Genomic DNA, 13992 nt, shown 5'->3' with positions numbered 1-13992 from the left:
AAAGCCTGAAAAATCGTCCAAAATCATACATATAAAGGCAAACTGTGCACTTCCTGTTTGATTTAGGTCAGTGGTGGCAGCGTGTAATTTGTAGGTCTTGATAAGAAAAACAATTGAATTTTGATTTGATCTTTCTACGACATTCCTATCAGGCGTAGTGGCCGTTTTATTGTTTCTAGGTGGCGCTAGACAGTTCGACGTTGTTTGTTTTTCCATTTTATTGAACTTATGGCCAGACCTGATGTGCATTTGGTGAGTTTTGGAGCAGGTGTAGGGGGTCAAATTAAGGCGCAAAGAGGCGGTTGAAGAAACATAATAATAAATGGCACACTAAGACCACAAATGAACCTGGCTGAGCCAGCTACATACACACGCACAGTCGTTGCCATGGTAGTTAACGACTGGAGAGCATGACAACAGAGCATGGGCAGACAGAAAGGAGATGTGGGATTGAATGGGAGAGGAACAGGGTGCACATGTGTGTCCGCAGATCAAAAATTATAAAACATAGCCGGACCAAATTACACACATCTATAGATGAGACTTGTGGCTACATTTTGACGTTTGAATGGAGTCTGTAACTGAAAGTATGCAGGAATAATATATATATTTTGAAAAGCCTGAAAAATCGTCGAAGATCCCACATGTAACGGCAAACTGTGCACTTCCTGTGGGTTTAGGTCAGGGGTGTCAGCGTGGGATTTGTAGGTCTTGATAAGAAAAACAATTGAGTTTTGGTTTGATCTTTCTACGCCATTCCTATCAGGCATAGTGGCCGTTTTAGTGTTTCTAGGTGGCGCTAGAGAGCCCATTTTGGCACTTTTGGGGTTAGTGTTTCCATTTTATCAAACATATGGCCAGACCTGATGTGCATGTTGAATTTGGTCTGTCCTGGAGCATGTTTAAGTGGTCAAATTTAGGGTCAAAGTGGCATGAGACTCTCCTCCCATTCATTGTCTATGGGAGCGTTTTGGCGAGGGTTTTTGGGCACTTGACCTTTGAGGGCTTCTAAAATCCAAACCGGACGAGTAATGAAAAAGTTGTTCAGAACTTTTGTGCAGCAGGGTGTGCTAAGTCAGCCATTTAAGTTGCCACGATGAACGCCCTCGGACAAGATAACGTTTGTAGCAGGCCAAGAATCGTCGAAAATCCCACATGTAACAGCAAATTGTGCCCTCCCTGTTGGATTTAGGCCAGGGGTGTCAGCGCGTTATTTGTAGGTCTTGATAAGACAAAAAATTTAGTTTTGGTTTGATCTTTCTACGACATTCCTATCAGGCGTAGGGGCCGTTTTAGTGTTTCTAGGTGGCGCTAGAGAGTTCGACGTTGTTTGTTTTTCCATTTTATCGATTTTTTCGGCAGACCTGATGTGCGTTCCGAATTTGGTGAGTTTTGGAGCAGGTTTAGGGGGTCAAATTGAGGCGCAAAGAGGCGGTAGAAGAAAAAAAACAAAAAAACGATACAAATTCAATAGGGTCCTTGCCGCCAGGCAAGGGCAGGACTCCTCTGGAGTCCTCGCCCTCTTCCTCGCCCTCTTGCCTGGACTCTTACCAAAGACTCATGAGACGAATTGGTGGTGTTTGATGATTTCCAGTCATCATGTCATATGATGTCTCAGGGTAATGAATGAGTCCTTGCACTGACTCGTGAGATTCCTGCTCCACATCACTGCTTTCACCCCTTCACCACCACCAGTTTCGAGACCCCACTGGGAGTAAAGTTCATTGCACAGTGACCTCTTTAAAATGATGATTTCACAATAGGGACTAATGGCCAAAGACTCCTCAGATATTTCTTCTACGGTGCACACACTGTCAAACAAAGTTAATAAATTTCTCTTTGGGCCTCTCTTTCAATTGAATCTTTCCTGATTGAAATGTGAAAGTTATCTGGATCTGCTATCAGCTCTACTGACTCTACTGTGTGTGTGTGTGTGTGTGTGTGTGTGTGTGTGTGTGTGTGTGTGTGTGTGTGTGTGTGCGTGTGCGTGTGTGTGTGTGTTTAGACTAAATGATCCCCATTATACTCAGGATTTGGGCATGCCGAACAAATAGTTGTCAACCATGATGAATTATTTTGAATAGTATAAAGCACTGAAGAGAATTTTGAGACAGACAGAGAACTCATTATTAATAAATCTGATGGACTTTTCCTTTGGAGATGTATACAAAACAGTGTTTCTCTTTAAAATACATCATTCATCATCATCATTTAAAATACATCTGGCAGACTGTAGATATGTCTTACTAAATGCATTCTGTGCCGCAAAAGTGATTAAAATGAAAGCTTTTTAGGAGGAATGCCAAATAGGAAAGGAAATGGGAAAAGGAGCTGCGACAAACTAGTGTTAGACAACCTGAGATTTATGATGTGGAATGCCACATATAACAAAACTAAGAGTTACAATCTTTCACACTCAGGCATACTGATGTTAAAAGTTGTATTATTTATATGTTATCTCTTAGATTTACAATAAAATAACTAACTAATAATAACCCTTCGTGTGCAATTATGTGCAATCAACACATATCCCAGGCTCTTCACATTGTTTTAGTTTGACTCAGTATTTGTGCCATACAGTTTTGTATGACATTGTAATGTTGTTTGATCTGTGACTGTGATTATTGATATGCTTCTTTTATTTTGCTTTCTTTTGGTGTCTTTATTTCCAATTGTCTCTGTGTATGGTCATAAATATGAAGACAATCAGCAGTGCACATTAAACTGGAGAAGTATGTGTTTTACTAATACAGAGCTTCTCTGTGGTGCAGGTAAAGACTACACATCAGTGCCACAGAACATTACTCAATACCCAATGAAATGAAGATTCTGTTAATACAGTGTTTAAATGTGATATTGTGAGTTGTTTTCTTATATCACTGGTAACACAGTCAATAGGTAAACAAAATATTGACATACAAAGCATAATACTGGCATCTTGTATGTATTTAACCATAAACATTATTTCTCTTAGTTTTTGCTTTATATTTTATTCGCTGCTCTTGGACATCAAGAGCAGTTTTCTCATCATTTACTTATTTATTTACTAGTGAGGGTTTATAATGTGTTTTCTCTAACACTTTATAATAAGGGTACAAATAACATATGGCTAATATAATATAATATGCATATATACTTATAAGCAATGTGTAACTAAAGTATAAGTCACAATGATTTCATTTTCATATGAATTAATGCAGGTTTAGAATTAATTCCATCAACCCAGAGGTCATTGCATACGTAGTGTACTGGTGGCCTCCGTATGTCAAAATATGTAAATGTTAAACGATTAAAATAATGAAAATATTTCATGTGTTTCTAACAATGTAGTTTAGTAGGAGAGGGCAATTATAGTGTATTAATAGTATAAATAGTTGGGGTTCCTTTTAACAAATGATCAAGTCACTATGACTTTATGTGATTAGTTTAAACTTGAAGGACTGTACATTAATGAATGTTAAATCACAGTTATTTCATGCATTCATTTTTATACATACACTTCCTGTGGTGTAATACTTCAACCTGATCATGTTGGATATATCTGTCTAGTGTTGCTACCTTGTAACCATTAAGAGCATTGGGTCATGCAGCAACATGTAGGTTAGATGTTTGCATCTGTTTTCCAGTTTGATCAAAGAAAAAGCAGCTTCATAGTACTTCATTCAGTTTATTTGGTAGCATATCAATCAATGTATGAATTAGCATTAAGTAATTGAGTATCTATCAAGTACTAACTAATCACATAAAGTCATAATAACTTGATCATTTGTTAGTGGTGATCAACAGGAACTCATGATACATCATGTGTTAAATCGTGTATTAAATCATTGTGACACATGCTTTAGTTATGCATATTATATTATAAAGTATTACCTTGTTTACTTTCACTTACACTTTGATACACATTCAGGTTCTCACAACTGCACATACAATAGGACATTTTCATAATAATCTTTGTTTTTTTAGTGCTTACCACTGAACTGCTCGGCTTTACAAGTACAAGTGAAGTGAAAGAAGTGAAACCTAATTGCAGTATTAACTCCATGTATCTTTGGTGCAATTTTAGAATAGAAGAATTTGTAGAATTTGTCTTTTTTGTACAGTTTTATAACTTTACTTTACACATACATTTTAAAGGAAATATTGTAATTTTGTCCCACAGCATTTAAATCTATATCATCTATATTTTTGCAGATTAAAAAAGGCACAATATTGGAGCTACAAAAATTAGTAAATTAACCACTTAGCTGCAAAAATGCCAAAACATTCTCTGGTTCCAGTTTCTCAGTTGTGAGAATTTTCTGCTTTTATGTGTTTTCCTGTTACTCGGGACACCTCAACAGCGCTGTGGCAAACGTTACGATAGGTTTCAGTTGGGTAGAAGAATGGCAAAGATATCCAACCATTTCTGTTCAGACCAACATGTTGGAGAAACAGGTGGTCTGTAGTGACAGTAAGCTGGAATAACCCTAATGTTTGAGGAGAGAGTCTCACAGGAAGTGTCCCCTCCCTGTCTAATCATATCAGAGACTTCTCAAGTCACCTCTGGTCCTTCTCCATCCGCCTCCTGCCCTAAGACAGGATGTTATTATAGATCATCAAGATGTCATGACTCTGTTGCCGCAGTTTACATGAAGTCCTCTAAACCAGGATACTTCATGACATAGTTACAGGTTACACAGAATGAACAAACATCCCACAGCGCTATTGTTCTCAATGGTCCATTCGTCCTTTTGGTTCCTCTTTAACCCCTGATCATCAGCTGACCTAGGATCTGATAATGGATCACACATCGACAGGAAATTACGGATTACGCAGTTTTCCCCTTGAAACCCCACTTCACCACAAGCTGTCCTCCCCCTGCTGTTGGATTGGCTGATAATGAACATGTATGGATGTAGACACTCAGTAGCTACTGTATGGTGCACGGCGTAAGGATGGCGTCAAGGTCATTTCAGGGTAACTGAGAAAATAACACGCCGTCTCGAAGAGAGACATTTAATAACATATCTACCAAACTGCCTCATTCCTTTTACTGCTTCCATACATGCAACTTCGGGGCGAGCAGTTCACATTTTAAATGAGCGCTGTGTGTATAAAATTCATCAGCATCAAATCAATAATCCGCTGCATTCTCACAATATTTATGGCCACTACTTTTCCAGAGCACATTTAAGAGGCCACTAAATAACAAAGACATGTCGGCGCAGTGCAATGTGAAACGCTCTCCCGAATTACTGCACGTGTTAGCGCCTCAGAATAACAACAACAGCCTCCGCATACAGCTCCATCCTGCAGTGTAAGAAACCCAACACAACTCAGCCACATGTGGTGACATCAGATTACATGTAAAATGTGTCATTTTTATTCAGAATTTTTTTTTTTTTTTTTTTTTTTTTTTTAAATATAACAAGCTGGGCGAGGAAAACGCGACAGTCAAAATGGTAATGACACGAAACGGAATAGTTCCCTAAAATTGACACAGTCCATCTTTCCAGTAGCCAATTGTGAGTTTCTGTTGGAGCATAAAATGTTAAACTGAGTGCTACAGTTGTTGGAGCTTGTGCACAGCTGTGCAACCGCTTCTATTGTCAAAGCAACGTGCCATGCATTAGACATTTAAAGGGCACTTTACCTGATAGCTCAGTATGCTCTCGGGGTCGTTGACGGGCATGCTCCTGGTCTTTGAATTAACCTGCTCAGTGTTCTCGGAGTGCAAAGGTGAGACTTTCACAGGGGCTAATCAGCCTCCCAGCGCTGACTGAGGACGTTTTGAGGAGGTGGTCACGAGTTGGTAGCTACTTCTGTTTCTGCAGACATGTTGAGTGCAAACATTTCTTCCAGATGAGGAAAACGGTGAAAAGGATGTTTTTTCACCGTGTTATTATGATGATTTCCCGGCCGCGCTTCAGCTCCCCTCCCTCCTGTCCTGGTTGTGGGAGCAGGATGCAGAGAGCATCACTTCAGTCTCAGCCAATCAGAGCGCAGAGGCGCACTATGGGCTGCGACGCACTGCTGCTACCCAACACAACAATGCCAAGACTCTCATAAGCTTAAAGAGAGCTATTTCACTCTGCAAAATGTCCAGTTTCGCGGCTTTTCGTGTTAATGGTGTGCTGGACTGGGAACAATATGAACAGAAAACCATTCAGCTCCTTCGTCAACATTTCCTGGTATTATAATTACCCTGCATCATGAAGCAACATCAGCAAGCTCTTATAATTGTTAAGACGACTGAATATATGCTGACAATACCACAATTCAGGCAAAACTTTGTTTACTTATGTTTACTTTATATTATTTAAAAAGTCTAGTGATGGAAAAAGTACGTCGATCATTTACACGAGTAAAAGTTCAAACAATTCAAAAATACTTACAGTAAATAAGTTAAAGTTCAAAATTGTACTTGAGTAGAATGTACTTAGAGTACAGAAGAATTATCAGCAAAATGTCGCCTACTAAAAATGGAAAAAGTAACTACTCATGATGCAGAGTCTTCAGTTTCAGGGGTTTATATTATTGGATTATTATTACTTATACATTAACATGTAAGTAGTATTTTATGTTGTTGCTGGGTCATGTTTAACTACTTTATATATTGTTTGGCATTTACATATTACAACAATGCACCATATTTTATGAGATGATCAGATGTATGTTGTATGAAAAAGCAAAGGAATTAGAAATACCAGCTATGAAATACATATTTGAAACAGAGTAAAACGTGTTTCCATCGTAAATGTAGTGGAGTAGCCAAACTATGGGACAGTAGGATAACATGGAAATGCTAAAGTAAAAAAGTACAGTAGCTACCTCAAAATTCAACTCAAATGCAGTACTTGAGAATGTACATAGTTACTTTCGACCATTGAAGTTGTATGTTTAATAGCATGGTTGATACAACGTAATGGCCCATTGACCATACAAATGATCAAACATGACATGAAATGGCGACTGTCTTCAGCACTGAAACACGAGTGCAGAAATGAGCAGTGAGCACATTCAGATGAACAAGAGAACATGGAGTGATAAGTGTGAACCTGATTGATCATGTGACGCACTATAACGCATTGGCTGCCATCTTGTGGGAAGCTAAAGCATTGCACAAAGGAGATAAACGTTATACATGGCACTGCATATAGCTCATGCGCACATGCCTTAAAGGGTGACGATGAATTCAGGGTTGTTATTTAAGACGCAAGATATTAAGGTCAGCTTTGTTTTCTTTTCTGTAAATAATAAGGGATATGGAAGCTATGTTGAGCAGAATCACTAATGTTTCACCAGCATTGACCTCAGCACGAACTCCTTTGATCAAAACAGACATGAGACTGTCCACATGCCTGTCCCACCGTCAAACACCTGATTGGATTTATAGCTCAGCTGTAGGTTAGCTTACTGAGCACTGAGTTCAGATTGAAAGATAGTCTGTCCACACACACGGTGTGCCGCTGCTGGTTTAATTGTTCTTGTGCATGCGTCGTAGACGTGTAAACTACACTGCAACTGATATTGCCAGATAATTGATCCACTTAACTCAACGCATGGCTAAAGGTGGTAGATTTTTCAGCAATCTTCACGGCGTCCCGTTTCTCCTGGGTACGGTTGTTATGGCAACTATAAACATTCTGTGGGCGTATGCACGGTTGTCATGGGAACAGTCTGCTGGAGCATGAAGGAAGCAGGACTGAGTCTGTGGACTGAGTGGTCGGGTCACTGGGGCAGTGGAAGCATTAGGTTTGTACATTGATATTAAATATAAAATCTGGCCTGTTTCTCTTGGAGATGCATTTCAGTGTTGGCTTTAATACTTGCCTAATCGTTGTCATAGATGACATACAGCATGTTGCATATGAACTGTAGCTGTGTCTGTCTGTGTGCGCGCCCGCCCGTCTTTTTGCGCATGGGTATGTCAGTGAGAAGCTATGACAGCCTCAGTCAGTTCTGTCCAGATTTAGATGCCTACGTGACCCAATTTACATCCTTCTGCAGCAGCTACAGAGATTTTTGCTTTCTCTGTTTATGCCTTAACTGCTGAAGAGACATTCTCGATATGTTGGTGGTTGATTAGCTGAACTGGAATGAAAATAAAAATGTTGATCTTTAGCTTTTTTTCTCCATTTAAAACAATAAAATTAAAATCTGTGTAGGCTATGTGTGCATATCCATTTATCTAATCACCTGTTAATCTCTATTAATTAATACTTCTCATCCTAATATTGTCTGATTCATATAATCTTTTTAAATATAGTATGTCGATTTAAACAATATATTGATATTATATTTCTACATCCAGAGAACAGAATACATCACCCTAACCAGCTAAAGAAAGAACTACTGTATAAAAAGTAATGCAACAAATGCCAGGTAAGAGTGTATGGACATCCATATATACATTCATGCAATGAATGTTCACACAGATGTATAGGCTACCAAAGAAATGTGTCTCACTCTGCAGTGGCGCCGGTGCAGGGGAGGTTACGTCGCAGTGTACCCAGCCTTCCAGCAATCAAGCTTGACAGGCTGAAAACAGCTAAAGCACTGGTGGAGAAAGCAGTCAAGGTGATAATACATACAAACAAACCAGACTTCACTGTATCACTTCTGTATATCTTTCCAGGAGAAAATCTCATACATCCCCTCTTCCCTATCTTTAAGCTGAGGAAGGTGTTTTCAGTGCAGGGACCTTATCCTGTGATCCGTGCTGCCTTATGGGCCAGAGGGTGGGTGGAACGCCGTTTGCCCCATCCTGCCCAGAGAGCACCTCATAACCATGGGGAAGAGGAGGAGGATGGTGATGATGGTGATCTCAGCGCTGATGTTAACGGTGAGAGAAGTGGTCACAAAAGCTAAATCAGACATTGACTTTGTGAAAACAAGATCCATTGTTCATGTCATCGACATAAATGTACAGCTTCTGATTTTAAGGATTAGAGATATAATTGATACAGTTTCCCAACTAAAGATTTTTTCCCCCAATCATACATAGATTGTGTGTTAGTCCATCCAGTGATGTAAATGTTGTCTGAAGTGTATATGTAATTGGTGCAATAGTCGGAGAGATAGATGGAACCCCTTAACATGATGAATGATACATAACAGGTACCAACATATATATCACATAGACCCCTATTGTCTTTACACAATCCTGTACGTATGCAAGCCTGCATACATACACACAAACCGTCTCTCGCCCTCTCTCTCTCTCTCTCTCTCTCTCTCTCTCTCTCTCTCTCTCTCTCTCTCTCTCTCTCTCTCTCTCTCTCTCTCTCTCTCTCTCTCTGTCATACACTCAGGCGCACACACATTCACCTCTTTACTTATCTCTTTTCAGAGGGATTGGATGAAAGCGAGAAAGAGGAGAACCTTGATGACATGTATGACCTCATGGTGAGATTATGTTCAAGTGGACCAACCAGTTTGCTTCTATTGTTCTCACGTAACATTACTTCCGTGAGTGTTTTTGTCATGATGGTGTGTATTCAGTCGGCTCTCTAATTTAGTTTAATTTATTCTAGTCCCGCATGGTTCGAAATGAAACAACATATTTCTACTGGACGACACGTCGGGATTACATAGACTGTCGCTCTTTACGGAATGACCAGATGGCCAATCACTATGCAAATGCTGCAGCGTTTACCACCAAGGTGTCACATCTAGTTTTTAATCATTTACTAGCAACAACAGCAGTTGTTCAACTTTGGCCGTAGGTCATCTTATACTTATTATCTCTCTTTATATATATTTCTGCTTGTTTCAGGTGGGGCTTTGTGTGAACTTGCGTAACCTTCATTGGTTTGATACAGCAGATCCTGACACCTTCTTCCCAAGATGTTACAGGCTTGGTGCAGAAGATGAGAAGCGTGCATTCATAGGTCTGCTTTCTAGTTCAATCAACACAGTCAGATCTGTTCTATCAAAGTGCAAGGTGCAAACAGAATATGAAAAAAGTAAAAATGGTGGTGTTATATTAACATATTTACCAAACCTACATCGATTTTCTGTCTCTTGCATTCTTGTCCTCTCACTTTGGTCTTTGTATTAAAAAAAAGAGGACTTCAGGAGGACAGCATGCTCCAGCCTGTTGCAGCATGTGGTTGATACAAGTATATGGAGGAGAGAGGGAGAAGAGTTTGAGAAACAAAAACCCCAGAACGGCACCTCTGAAGGTGAAATACACTGATGACTGATCAGGGTGATGGAAATATTAAAAATAAATCTCCTGCTATACAAATCTTGTTTCTCTTTACAGAGATAGAAAATGTGGAGCAGCTATCTGTTGGTCCAGGAGTGATCGACACAGCTTTACAAGTGTGTCAAGAGTTTCTCAGTGTTTTAGAGCACAGTGACATTGATGTGAATGAGGAAACACTGCCCTCAATGGAGGAACATCAGTGGGCAGAGTTTCTGCGAGACTACTACATGGTGGTGCAGTGAGTATGTTTTCTGAGAGCTTCATTAGTTTGCTAGAGTCTTCTTATGTCACACTAAATGCATCTTGTACAGGACCAACTATAGTCCAACTTATCAAATGAAGATTAGCCATCAAAAGTCAATGAAAACCACCCTAAATCATATTCAGTGAGCAAGAGCTTCACATATTATCTCAACCTAGAGATCATGTTAGGAGTCTGGTTGGGTGTATAGTCAGAATTTCAGTTCAAAATATGATCAGTGGATTGATTACATACAGTATGTATGTTAATACATACGTTGTTAATACAAGAAAGTATAGTTTGAATAATATACTATTTTTTAGAAGATTACTGACAATGTCAACATTAAAACAAACAGGATAAATATATCTCTCCTGGGTCATTTTTTCTCTTTTTCCAACTTTTGAATAGTTCTTCCTTGTTTTTTTCCCCGGCATGAATATATGCATAGTTACATAATTAGTAACAATAAACACTTGTGTGCAGTGACAGTGCATTGATCAGGGGCAGCAGTGCATTTGTGGAGCGCTGCCAGTCCATGTTGGCCAGATTGCAGGAGGTTTGTCCTCAGCTGGACACAGATGGAGTAAATAACATTTGGATCATCAAACCGGGCGCTAAATCAAGAGGAAGAGGTAAGGCTTTCTTCTTTAACATAATAACAGGGAAATTATGGAACATGTATCTTTTACTTCTCTGCCCTTATCTATTGAGGCCGCAAAACACTGACAGAAATACTGTGTTTGAACATTGGGGGGGGAAACTAATTGAATAGTTTTTTTAGTATTGTGGTTGCATTATGAATTGTGTCATGCAGGTGCTGACACTGCTTCTGTTTTCTTTGTTCGATTGGAACAAAATGAAATTATATTGCTACTGAAGAAAGAAATTTCTCATGAGCTTCATCCTGCATGTTGTCCTGCTACTGTGCACAAAATCACAAAGGCCCTCTAAAAAAAAAACAAGAAACACTGTGTGCTGTTATTTCTATCTACTGAAATTGTTACAGCCAGTAATGCAGCTTTGATGTGTTTCAGTGTATTTCTTTTCATTTCTTTTACATGTTGCATCGACTGTCACCATCCAGGTATAATGTGCATGGATCGCCTGGATGAGATTTTAGCGTTGGTGGACACTGACAGAGCCTTGGCTAAGGAGAGTAAGTGGGTGGTTCAGAAATATCTGGAACATCCTCTGTTGATCCATAACACCAAGTTTGATGTCCGTCAGTGGTTCCTTGTCACCGACTGGAACCCTCTGACTGTCTGGTTCTACAGAGAGTGCTATCTACGGTTCTCCACTCAGCCTTATTCAACAAAAATCCTGGACAGGTCAGGCAGAGGGTCAGACAAATTATAGATAGAAACAAATTATTTACTGGTACTTAATTTTTACAGTGTCTTCTACCTATTTTGTAGAGGGATGTTAACAATGCAACTAGGACTAATGTACCCATTTTATTTAAAGCATATTTCACGCTTACTTTGCTTTATTTTCCTCAGCTCAGTCCACCTGTGCAACAACTCAATCCAGAAGCACTTCCAGCCCTCCTGTGATCGCCATCCAGGAGTGCCTGAGGACAATATGTGGTCATGCTCTCAGTTTAGGGCTTTCCTGCAGCGGCAAGGCCATGGGGTTGAGTGGGAGTCAGTGGTGGTCCCAGGCATGCAGCAAGCTGTAGTGCGTGCCCTGCAGACAGCCCAGGACCTGGTAGAGCCCCACAAGGCAAGTTTTGAGCTCTACGGAGCTGATTTTATGTTGGGCAGAGATCTGAGGCCTTGGCTCCTGGAGATCAATGCCAGTCCAACTATGGCGTGTTCCACCGCTGTGACTGCTCGCCTCTGTCCTGCTGTGCAGCTGGACACACTGAGGGTTGTGCTGGACCGACGCACCGATCCCAGTGCTTACACGGGAGGCTTCCAGCTAATCTACAAACAGGTTGGAATTTTTATGCGTCATGTTAAGAGGCAACAGATGTGTATTTCAAGGAAAATTCTGCAGAAAAAGTGATGATATAAACATACCATTTGTGTTTCACCTTGTCATCTTTCCAGGCTGCAGTTGAAGTTCCACAGTATGTGGGAGTGAACCTGTTGGTGGAAGGAGCTCCCATAAAGCGATCCAGACCTCTACTACATAGACGAACAGTTATTTATAATGCACCACTTACTATCCAGTTCCCATCAGAACACTTGTCTTCAGAGGAGGTTAAAACCAAACATAAACTATCAGGTCAGAAGTCCTGTGCAGTCTCCACTTTTTGCCATTCAGACAAGGAGAATCGACCTGTTGGAGAGAAAAAGAGGCAGCTGACATCAGTTTCTCCAAAGACGGAATGTGAGGGGAGAACAGAGGTTCAGAATAACTGTGTTCGCAGGTCCTGTCGCAATCTAGTGTCTGAACAGCTTTTGGTGATACGCAATGAACCACAGAGCAAAGCACAACGTTTGGGTCTGAGTCTCAGTGGCAATGAGGCAACTCTTGTTCCAAGCAGCCTTTCTTTTTCCCTCAGCCCCCCTCACAGCTTTTCAGATTGTAAAACCCAAAACAAATCAGGCCATGGATCACACAACTTTAGATCCTTCCTCCCCCTGGCAGCTTCCCAGCCTCAGCACAGGACTACTACCCGGGTCTTTCCTTCCCTCCAGGGTCCGCTGCCTACCCTGGAGGTCTTTAGCTTGCGACCAAAAATTGTGGGGGGAACCATTGCCGGTCATAATCCAACCTTTTCCTCTTATTCTAGCTTCCACAGGCATCAGTTATTCCTCCGCTGTTGTAGGCAGACTGTGGCCAAATGTAAAGGGGACTGCACAGGAACAGGACACAAATACTAGTGTTTGAGCATGTTAACAAGAGAGAGATCAGAGTTTATGCAGCGCAACAGAGTTTAGGAGGTTTTGTCAGCAATCATATTATTAACTTATATTTCAGTGGGCTGGAAGCCTAACATATAATATCTTTCTTAATATGTGTCGGTATGTTTTATGATCATGTTATGAATATAACTACAGTCAATGTTGTATTTGAGTTCATTTGTACGAAAACAAACAAGCAAAAACAGTTCATACAAACATGTCGCTAATGTGGTGAGTTTGCAGAAACTAATGTAACTCATTCCATCTTTTGGAGAAACCCGGCAACAGGATGGAGGTATTTTAGCTCACCAGCAGGTGGCAACAAAAGTCCAATAATTAAACGCCATGTTTATGCCAAAGCCTTGCTAGAGGAATTGGCAGTCCTGGTTAATCTTGAGCAACATGTGGTTCGTAGGTTTTTCAGCCTGACAATTGCCACTTATTTCACCATGTAAATCTAATGCAGAATTTTGGGGGTACAGGTCAAACAGGAGATATTATAGTTATATTGTATGCATCTTGATCACTATGTCCCCAGATATAAATATCAAAAGTATAATGTGACTATTGCACAATATCAAATTATCTAAAATAACATGTAAACTGCACCTCCAAAATCAGCTAGCAAATGATGTCTCATGAGAGCAATACAACACACATCTTCCTCTTGAACAAACACATTAAACTGAACTTCCAGAGAA

General features: G+C 40.2%; 2 protein-coding genes across 2 annotated transcripts in view; one reads left to right on the top strand and one right to left on the bottom strand.

Annotated features, from left to right (window-relative positions):
* The window catches only part of slc4a8 (solute carrier family 4 member 8), a 40501-nt gene extending 34827 nt beyond the window's left edge, over positions 1–5674 (bottom strand). The window contains exon 1 of the mRNA XM_062443115.1: positions 5636–5674. Coding sequence (XP_062299099.1) covers positions 5636–5674 — 39 coding nt within the window. The remainder of the gene's footprint in view (positions 1–5635) is intronic.
* On the top strand, positions 5673–13270 carry ttll3 (tubulin tyrosine ligase-like family, member 3). Its single transcript, XM_062443104.1, has 13 exons — positions 5673–5721; positions 5845–6111; positions 8459–8562; positions 8659–8827; positions 9335–9390; positions 9519–9647; positions 9761–9875; positions 10053–10169; positions 10253–10433; positions 10923–11071; positions 11524–11767; positions 11939–12374; positions 12491–13270. The coding sequence occupies exons 1-13, from the start codon at positions 5673–5675 to the stop codon at positions 13268–13270; spliced, it is 2796 nt and encodes a 931-aa protein (XP_062299088.1).
* Positions 13271–13992: the final 722 nt, after the last annotated feature.

This window comes from Scomber scombrus, chromosome 3 (genome assembly GCF_963691925.1).
Source record: "Scomber scombrus chromosome 3, fScoSco1.1, whole genome shotgun sequence".
Taxonomy (NCBI): Eukaryota; Metazoa; Chordata; class Actinopteri; order Scombriformes; family Scombridae; genus Scomber; species Scomber scombrus.
This window is presented reverse-complemented; position numbering and strand designations above follow the sequence as displayed.